The following is a 10,694-nucleotide window of genomic DNA, read 5'->3' on the forward strand; positions in this document are numbered from 1 at the left end:
ACACATCAATGCAGGTTCTCAAGAGGCTGGAGGCCTGTGCGCCGCACTACCACAGCATGAAGTTGAGCCACGACTGCGCCTCAGGGGCTCGGCTGTGCCGCGGAGTCCCCGCCGAGTGCATCGAGTACAATGCTGTGTACACCATCCTCCATTACCTGGCCGACGTCGACTTCCTCGCGCCGGTTGACAACCGCGGGGACGGCAGCGACGAGCTCATCGACGACTGGGATGGTGGAGGCAGCAGGCAGAATGACTCGTCGTCTGCGCAGTCCGGTGAGGGTAGGCTGGTCCGGGAACCGCACCTTTCCTACACCAGTGTGTTTTTGCCGCTGTGGCAGAGCACCATGGCCATGGCCTACTTCAAGGATCTGGAGGAGTACGGCCACCTGGAAGATGATGTGACTCAGGTAATGCGATGTAACTCAGGTAATGTAGCTCATATAAGGTGCCAACATGATTTGATATGTGGGGTTTAACGTCCCGAAACCACTATATGATTATGAGAGACGCTATAAGGTGCCAACAGGGCCTGACCCTGTTCTTGAGGTGGCACTTACCTACCGTGTTTCTCAGGTTATAAGCCGCACCTTTGTGCAAGTCACTCCCCCATTCACTCAATCAGTTTTTATCATTCCTAATGTATATAGCACATAATGCGTATTAACAGGCCAATTTAATGAAGGCTTGTCTGCTGAAGGTTGTGACAAGGTGCTGTTTTTTAACAAAAGTTGTTGCAACTGAACCACTCACTCAATCAGTCAGTCAAGTAAATCAATCAATCAATAAATAAATCAATTCTTTTCGAGTTTAAAAGAAAGAAGGTATGCAGTATACATTGTACTGGTATGTGACAGACCTATTTTAACTCAGTCAGCACCAGCTTTGGTATGAATACCTAAGAACGAAATTCGACCTCTGCATTGCCTTATTCTTGATAAGTAAAATATAAAACAGCACCCCGCTAGCGCTTCATCAACCTAGCCAAAAGAACACTTTCATGTTGCCATCTCATACGAATATACTTGGGAATCCTCTCCAACTTTATCCTGCAAATTCATTTCGAAGCATTAAAAAAATATTATAGAAGTATTCAAGAAATATTTTTAAAATATTCAATTCACACTTCATTATTTGAACTCACTCCACACCAAATATTTGGTTATTCACACAGTTCTAATTTCAATCCTTTGCGGACCATTGTCCGCCCCTGCTCGACCACGCAATACGACCGCAGCAGTCTACCGTCGGGTGCGGCTCAAAAAGTTTTTTGACGGTTTCTTAGTGCATGCATTTTTCACTACGTTATGTGCAATCTGTAAAAGATGGCACATATTGTAAAAGTAAAGGTAAGGTACTTTTACTTGAGCTTTGAATCTTCTAGTTTCAAACCATAATAGACAAAAGATGGGAAAGGGTTTGGGACAGCAAAGGGTTCAGAATATTCAGGTATAATAACTTTTTATTTTGACGTGTTGCTTGCTGTTCCTAGTGCCTCTATTCTACTTGTTAGAAGAAGATTTAGTTGGGTACCAGGCCTTAAAGAAATAAAAAAAATGGCAGCATATCCACGGAGTGAATGATGGAGAGTGGGGCGAAGCATTCGTCCGTCCATGCGTCCGCCTGTGTGACCGTCCATGCGTCTGTTTGTGCGCCCGTCCCTGCGTTCTTTCATGCATCCGCCCCTGCGTCCGTTCATGCGTCCATCCATGCATCTGTTTGTGTGTCCGTTCGTTCATCTATTCAACACTCCAAGTCCCACCATCTCGCATCTTTTTATCTTATATTCCCCATATAGAAGCACCGCCATCCAGCGGACATTCCAAGGACTAAACGAGAGGTGGCACACGCACACTTTCTTACGGCCTGCGCTTTGGGTCCACTTCCCACCTTTAACCACCTCGAGTTCATGGTATATTCTAGTTCACTGTATTCATGGCACTGCGACCAAACGCTCGCTAAATCTTTCGAAAACCAAGGAGGTTACGCCCAGCGAGTATAACGTAGCAACCTTTCCCTGTCAGATAGGGCTCAATTTACATGCCAATGGCTGCTAATGAGAAATGAGAGACAGGAGAATTCGGCTTTTACTTTCTTACGGCTTGCGCTTCATATCTACTTCTCATTTTTAACCACCTTGAGTTCATTCATGGTATATACAAGTTCATTGTATTCATGGCACTGCGGCTCAACGCTCGCTAAACCTTTCTAAAGCTAAAGAGGTTACACCCAGCGAGTATAATGTAGCATCCCTTTCTTGTCCGATAGTGCTCGATGTACATGCCAATGGCTGCTAATGGGGATCGCAGCGTGCGCGTTGACTAAAAGCCGAATGCTCATGTCTCTCATTCCCCATTAGCAGCCATTGGCATGTACATTGAGCACTATTTTTTATTGTTAAACAACGCACAGAAGAAATCTCTCACTGGCACCACCTTGGAGGTCAAGTGTTATACCTATTTCGGGTATGTGCCACTGGTGGTTACATAGGAGGGACGCCCAAGCCACGCCATAAGGAGCTTCTCCCCTAAAATGCCAGGCCTACATAGAAAGCATTGTACAGTCACAACGAAAGCCGGAAGAGTGGCATTTCTAAAACCTGCTGTGAACTCCCTTTAGGCTAATAATACGAGTACACTTGGCAAGCTACCCGCTTCGCCCTATCACAGGTTTTTTCAAGTCGGGAAGCAATTGTTCGTCATTCAGCAGAAAAGCCAATTACCTGCTATGCATTTGCAAGTCATTACGTTCGCTTTGGAGATGTGGTGACTTATGACAATAATGAATTGTGGCTGAGCCCACTGTAATTGATTGGAAGCATCTTACAACTCACTCGTTACGCTATTCATACTGAGTGTAGTTTGGTTACATAATTCACATTGTGCGACGCCTGGTTGTTATTTTGCTCTTCTAGCACACTATATTAAACGTTAATGTCATTTCTTGCCCACCATGACGCCTATTTAGAGTATTTTTGTGAAGGAATTTCGAACACAGGCGTGGTTCTGTGGTTGAATACTGGGCTGCCACGGAGAGGGCACATGTTCAAACCCCATGCCAGCATAATTATTTTTATTATTTCATCTTTGCTTATTTCTATCTTATTTGAGCAACAGTACTTGTGGACACCAGAGGTGGCGGCGGACAACTACAGCACCGAAAGCAACCCTTGTCGTGATCTCATAACAGCTTTTGCTGTAAAACCTCTCTGTCTTTTGTTGTGCAGGTGGCCGGCATGGAGCTGGGCCTGAAGCACGCCCTGTTTGACAAGTACCTCCTGCACGACACGGTGTACGTGGCCCTGGCGGGCGTGACGGTGCTGGCGGCCATGTGGGCCTACACGCAGTCTTTCCTGGAGACGGCCGTCACGTGCATGGCCGTCGTCTTCTCCTTGGGCACTGCGTACTTCCTGTACACGACCGTCTTCCGCATCTTCTTCTTCCCCTTAATGAATGTCCTCACGCTCACCATTGCCATAGGTGAGATGGAATGCTACACCCTCAAGCCTCGATGTTACGAACCCAGATATAATGAAATACTCGTTATAACAAAGTAAATGGCCCCGCCGCGGTGGTCTAGTGGCTAAGGTACTCGTCTGCTGACCCACGGGTCGCGGGATCTAATTCCAGCTGCGGCAGCTGCATTTTCGATAGAGGTGAAAATGCTGTAGGCCCGTGTGCTCATATATGGGTGCACGTAAAGGAACCCCAGGGAGCCAAAATTTTCTGAACCCTCTATTACAACGTCTCTCATGATCATATGGTGGTGTTGGGACGTTAAATTTCACATATAAATCAACAAAGTAAATTAAAGATAGTCTTGCAATACAGTGTTAGGAATAAACCTCTAAAACAAATTTCTGGATATAACAAACCTATTTTTGCGTAAGATTTCAACTTTGTTATAATGAGGTATGAGTGTACATTTTCACTGGCAGACACCAGATGAGGGGCATCTAACTTGTATTTGTTATATTCGGTGACAACTTTATCCTGACATTAAAGAGAACACTATGGAGGCAGGACTTACACACAATGTAACGCTCTGCAGGTAATATGGCAGCTTGTGGCTGATTTTGGTTTTGCTCGCTTGCGTCGTTAGTGTGTTTCAAATGTTTGAGATGAGGCACTGAGTCGGGCTAGTTGGTTTACATTCATTTTAAAAGCTATATTGAGCACGGACAAAGACGAGCGAAAGACAGGATGAGCGAAAAACGGGACGTGCATCCTGTCTTTTGTTTGTCTTGGTCCACGTTCAATATAGTCAGCCTTCAAACAGTTTGAGACTGCTGCACTAGATATATATCAGTTATATAACTGGTGCCTATATCTCAGAATCTTGTATCACTGGCATGAACAGTGGGTGGTTGGGAGTTTACTCCCCCTCTACATCCCTTAATTTTTAAATTTTCATGTGTATATGTACATGCACTCGTACAAATGCGTATGCATATTCATTGCAGCCGTGCTAGCTCCTGGGACGCCAAAAACAGTAGTCTTGCTGTAAGTAAGCACGTGATACTGCTGAATTCGTGCTCGAACAATGTGACAATGTGTGCGAAAGCAACATGCGGGGATGCTGATTTTGAAATGGTCATCACAACCTGGTGAAATGCCATTAGTTTCAAACAGGATCTGACTTTTTAAAGTTGAATCGGCACAAAAAAGTCATTCTTAAAAAACAGGGCATGCAAACACAGATACACTCAAACCTCGATATAACGAATCCAGATATAACAAAATATTAGTTATAACGAAGTAAATGAAAAATAGGCTCGCAATATATTTATAGTTAAGAATAAACCTTTATAACAAATTTTCGGATATAACTAACTTACTTTTGTGTAAGATGCAAGTTTGTTATAATGAGGTTCGAGTGTACATACTGAATCCGTAGCAACTAGACCAGCGCTTTATTATTGTAAGCGTGATACTGTTTGTGATAAAGTTAATAAAACAGATGTCAGTTGAATTATTTCTGATCTGACTACAGGACAGACAAGTTAAACGTGGCTTTCATCGAAAAATCACTCGCAGTGTAGGAATAACTGGAACGAACGACGTTGCCTAACCAGAACTAAGTGTTGGCCTGCCTGACACAGTGAAGGTGACAGTTGAATTATCACTCGCATATGTTGCTGACCAAATGTGGATGAATATCATGCTATAGTCAAGACATCAGTAGTAAGCAGTTCGGCAAGAAATAAGCACATCGATAGAAGTGAAACGTTTCCCCGAGTAGTAAATGCGTTATAAATTGACAAAAAACTTGACTATGATCGAAACATCTAGCTTTCGGAAACTTGTCTTTTGATGTTTCTTGCAAAAAATTACAGAATCATAAGTTAGTTGTTACCAGTTGTTTTCTCCTTGTAGTGCAGAAAACGACATGAACATGACTTAGTAACGTCAACTTCTCAGAAACTCATGTGTGTTTAACTACAAAGCTTTCGTTCATGTTGTCGTACTACCTTGCTTCTTGGTGATCGCTCGTTGTATTTATTGATAAATTAATCTGACTGGGAGCCAACTTTGGTGATACAATTTCTTTTTCCTTCGTTTCCCACGCGTCTGCCACAGGCATTGGAGCGGACGACGCCTTCATCTACTGCAAGACGTGGGGGGCAGCAAAGGCGGAGAAAAGCAGCGGCACGCTGTTCAAGCTAGTCCGGGACACGCTGCACCACGCCTGTCTCTCCATGCTGGTCACCAGTGTCACCACGGCCGCTGCCTTCTTTGCCAGCTGCGTGAGCAGCATCACCGCTGTCCGCTGCTTCGGGTGCGTTGATGATGGAATGCAGCAACAGTGACGGTCACTCTGTAACATTGATGACACCTCGTTTTGTACAACAGGGTGCAAGGGTTGTGCACTTGTACAAGAGCACAGCTTTTACTGTTCAGACCAGATCAATAGTTAACCTGGACAGAACAATGATACCATAGGTGTTTACAACCTTAGAATAAGTAAAGTAAACCCTCGATAAACAGAACCTCAGTGGATCGGAAAAGTATGCTCCATTTAACTAGAGTTGCCTTTCCTGCAATACGAATAGGCATGGGTAATTCAGTTGTGAAATTAGTCATATTAGAAGCAGTTGCTTCATTTAAGCACGAACTCTATTGGAAGGTTTCCGTTCACTTTGTGTGTACTGTACAAGCTCCACCCCCACAAGTGCGGTGGTCCTGCCAATCATCTGTGCAAGAGAGACGTGCTAGGTGATTTTTGTTGTAACCGCAAGTATTGTTTCTTTGCTGATATAGATATAACACATGTTAATAATTAGAAGTTCATCATCTCCACTGAAAACATTGCAATTCCCTAAGAATGATGTCGAAACTTTTGCTGAAATCTGCCAGGAAGTTCCAAGTACTTCGACCAAAAACTAGCAACACTAACGCATCTCTATAAAAAAAAAACCACCAGCAAAGGTACTTTATGTCAGAGAAATGAGCACACGTCATCGGATGAGTTGTCTATGCAAATTTTCTTAGGGTGGGACAGCAGTAGCTGTGAGCGGAGCGTGCACTTATTCTTAGGTTTTATGTCTCATCGCCTACACACACTGTAGAATGCAACACGTCTTCCTTGTTATCTACTATTTATCTAATTTATTAGTGACTAGTTATTATTATTATTATTATTATTATTATTATTATTATTATTATTATTATTATTATTATTATTATTATTATTGACCAGTTACATCCCCAGACTGCTACATTACTGTAATAGCCGCTGCTTGCTGTCTTTCCCTCTTTCAGCCTGTTTGCCGGCACGGCTGTGCTGGCGAGCTTCTTTTTCACGGTGACGTGGTTGCCCGCGGATCTCATCGTGGCCGAGAAGTGGTGCTCCTCCACGTGCTGCCTGTGCGTGCCCCCCTTCGGCGTGTACCTGCCCCGGTTGAAGCGATTCTGGTGCTGCGCCCCAGTCTGCGCCCTTTTTGTGGCACCTCCATCACAGGTCGGTGAATCCGCTTCAGCGATCCGCCAGGAATCTGTAACTTAGCACGAGCGTCTTTATTAATATTATTATATTTTATTATTATTTATTTATTTATTTTCACCAAAACAGATACAATGGTGAAAATGGGGAGCCGGCAAAAAAGCTGCAGTTATTGCAGCTTGACTAAGCACCGTCCACCCTACGTCAGCATTGACAGGGTGAAAACGAAATACAATGAAATAAAAAACAAATATTAAAAAGCAGGAAACAATACAAGCAGAAGACAAAGTAAATGACAGGCCAAGGTATACAAACAAAAAGGAATATTTCATAAACACATGAGCACAGTAATTCGCGGAGTATGTATCATCCCTTTGGTACATAAAAAAGGTACACAGTGAGGTTTCACAAAACAAGTAATAAAAAAATAATATATATAATGGTATACAATAAATGATGCAGAGTGACCTATGTAAACAATAGATATCTACAAGAGTAGTGTTTGCACATCGATATTGTTTAATGTGTCAATTTTTATGTCTTGCTGCTCGTATGAGTTCAATATAGTTGGTAGCACGTGGCTAAGTCTTTGGGTGCCGTAATCGGTGCCAGATAACGGAATTTTCCACGGGGGTTTATATCGATGGAAGTAAATGGTTTGTGTATGTTCAAGATTCGCTAGTGTCAGGAATGCGTTGACGACGAAATTGCACTGCTACTGCTCGACGTGTCATGCACTCGAGCCACAAACTGAAAAGGAAACCGGACTAACAAGCGAAAATATCTAGCGGTTATTTGAGTGTGAGCCATGAAGGAAAAAAAAAAGTGTGGTGCTGCTGGCAACCCTCCATCGATTTCTCCAAGTTTACTGAGGTCCTATTTGCCATTGCAGCCTAGTGTTTATGGTGCTCGAATCCCAGCTGCAAGAGCCACATTTCGATGGAGGCTACATTTTAGGGGCCTCTGTGTGAATATTTAGGTGCAAAAGAACCCCAGGTGATTGAAATTCCTCAAGCCCTCCGCAGCCACCATACCGATACAGTGGTTTTGTGATGTGGAACCTCTGCTATTATTACTATAATACCAAGTATGTGACATCAGTAAGTCTTTTAATTGTGGAGTTCCATGTCGTGAAATTGCACGGGATTTTATGAAGAATGCTGTAGCAGACAGCTTTGAATCAGGTATGCAGACATGATATCACATTGTGGCCACTATTATGCAAAGGCACAGACTATGAAAAAACAACAACTAGTTTTTGTTATTTGAAACAGCATATGGAAGCTTTCATTGTGCTGATTCATGTCACTTTGTTAGGTCTTTTTTTTTTCTTTCGTGTGGCTGTATGGCTCTATATAAAGTTCATTGTCAGTCTATCTGTATGGCTCCAAACAGTACTCAACAGGTTCCCAATATTTTGTCAATACTTCAATTGTGATATTTGCAAAGCAAGACTGCCTAACAGCACTCCACAGCAGCATCTTCCGTAGTCTGAGTGGTAATGATGATGTTAAAAATGTACGGGTGGTGAACGCCACTGAGGTAAGCTTTACACAGCATCAAATGTCTTACATAGTACTGGGATGCTTAAAGCGCTGGTCTTACTGTAAATCAAGAGTTGGTAAGCTAACACAAAGATAAATGCCACGACAACATATTCTTCAGCAGTGCCGCTGTCTGTCTCCTTCTTTTTCTTGTCCCTCGTTATTGGCGCCTGTTTTTTTAAGTGAAACATATTCTGGTTCTCTGTACTAGCTGCCTCTGGCATTAAAAATTCTGGGTAAGGTGGCTTAGGAACACGATCTATAAATGAACGACTTTCTAGCATTCAAGTCCAGCAAGGCCTTAGGAAGCTAAACTTGACAAGCACAAGAAAATATTTTCTAATTAATGGGGGTTTTCGCTCACTTGGAAACATACAGAAGCATTCAGAAAGTGAAAGCAGTACCATTCAAATTAGAAGTTTGGGTTAAACAGCAGTTAGTTTTAAAATGATTTTCACATGTAGAGGTATATCTCTAGCTACAGACTAAGCCAAGCAGTTTCCGAACTTTCTTTAGAGAAGTGGGTCAGATGCACATAAGTACTTGCAACTTCCAGATGTGACACTCGCGTAATAGTTCTGCAGTGTTTTTTGCCAAATGGAAATGGCAAATTTTGTCATATGAAAGTGCTGTTTCCTGGGCTAGTTGAAATGGCATACTGTATTTTTGGATGTGCCAGAAAAACAAGGTTGCATTGAGGCACGTATAAACCATGCTTTCGTTCACTGTTTATTCGAAATGAACGAATAGGTGTATATCAGTCCGCATCTAACATGCGCTGTAAACATTGTTTAACTGCAGATTGTTCCACTGTGTTCTTGCTTTTTAAGTGTATTTGAAAATAGTTCCTTCTTTGTACTGTTCCATGGCAGTCAAGCGATCCACGAGCACCTGCGAGCCATTTATTGCTGCTTAGTAGTAGCAGTAAGCTTGCACGAGTAGCAAATTTTAGATTGGCAGTGAATTCGAAGCAAATAGTGAATTTAGTCAAATAATCTTGAATTGAGTTCTAATAGTGTATATCAAAATTAGCGTATTTGCCACGAACCAACTAACCCGCACAACCGTCATTTTTTAAAAATTTAATCAGGACGAGGCATTTGCAAATGTCATTCTTTTTTGTTCAAAAGAAGGGGACGCAACTTTAAATGGTCGCAGAATTTCACTTTCAGTAAAATTCAAGTTACAACCTATGAAATGTACTGCATTTTAAAATTTACTATACTTAGAGCATATAAGGTGGTACAACAAATTGAACTTTAAAAAATTATGCATCGATGTGAGGGTAACTGGGAGCATGGCTATACAAAAAAAGACAGAGGCAGATGACACAGAACGACCGTGGATGTTCGTTGAACCATGAAGTGGAAATTCTGGTGGTTCCATGCCGCCGATTCCCCACGGGGTGGGTGTCCTTCCAAGCGACTGTAACTTCGTTCCGCTGAGCACCAGGCGGGAAGTGCACTTGTGAGAGGCTACAAGGCGCAGTGGTGTCAGACCGGTTTACACCTATTCCTTCATTTTGAATACGTTTAAATTTTCTGTAATTTACACTCGAATCAAATCGAATTCAAATATTAGAATTATTCATTCGAATATACAAAGTGGTCGAATATTTGTTCAAGCCTATTACTCAGCATTACTTAACAGTGTTATGTGTCTAATAAGTGAAGTGAAGTTTATTTTCCTTTCATACAAAGGAGGAAGCTGGGGCTAAAGGCTGGAGTGCCTGACAAAGGCCGAGGCCTTTGTCAGGCACCCCAGTTTTACAAAGGCCGAGTCCAACAATGTGACGGCATTCATCTTGACTCAATGTGACTGCATTCAACGAAGTGGTCCAACAATGTGACTGCATTCATCTTGACTCGTGATGCAGCCTTTCAGAAGCGGCACGCGTCTTCTACGACAAGCTCCTTTCCTGCATCGTGATCAGGCTCCGGTGGTTCTGGCTTCTCTCGCTCGCCCTGGTGGCAGCCGGGGGAGCCGTGGCCATCTTTGTCCACCCTCGTCTGCGCCTCCTGGAGTCGCCTGAGTTCCAAGTGCTGAGCGCCAGCCACCTGTTTGAGCGTTACCACCTCGATCTGAAGGAGCGCTTCTGGTTCGAGAAGGCACGCAACAGGGTAAGTTGTCATCACAGTCTATTTTGGGCTTTTGCTTTGGAACAGATCTGAAGGTGAACAGAGTCTGTGCAAAGCATGGCTTAGAGGTGAT

The 10,694-nt window shown here is 43.0% G+C and overlaps 1 protein-coding gene across 1 annotated transcript; it reads left to right on the plus strand.

The window, feature by feature from the left end:
- Positions 1 to 5,874, plus strand: LOC142768286 (protein dispatched homolog 1-like). The gene is made up of 3 exons (XM_075870245.1): positions 1 to 407; positions 3,224 to 3,476; positions 5,577 to 5,874. Exons 1-3 carry the CDS (start codon positions 9 to 11, stop codon positions 5,804 to 5,806), a joined length of 882 nt encoding a protein of 293 aa, XP_075726360.1. The 5' UTR covers positions 1 to 8; the 3' UTR covers positions 5,807 to 5,874.
- Positions 5,875 to 10,694: the final 4,820 nt, after the last annotated feature.

This window comes from Rhipicephalus microplus, chromosome 8, assembly GCF_043290135.1.
Source record: "Rhipicephalus microplus isolate Deutch F79 chromosome 8, USDA_Rmic, whole genome shotgun sequence".
Lineage (NCBI taxonomy): Eukaryota > Metazoa > Arthropoda > Arachnida > Ixodida > Ixodidae > Rhipicephalus > Rhipicephalus microplus.

Excerpts from the sequence above, each read along its gene's own strand:
- LOC142768286 (XM_075870245.1), top strand. The coding sequence starts at position 9 with ATGCAGGTTCTCAAGAGGCTGGAGGCCTGTGCGCCGCACTACCACAGC. Across the intron at positions 408-3,223 it reads TGGAAGATGATGTGACTCAG|GTGGCCGGCATGGAGCTGGG; the intron begins GTAATGCGATGT and ends TTTGTTGTGCAG. Across the intron at positions 3,477-5,576 it reads CACGCTCACCATTGCCATAG|GCATTGGAGCGGACGACGCC; the intron begins GTGAGATGGAAT and ends CGTCTGCCACAG.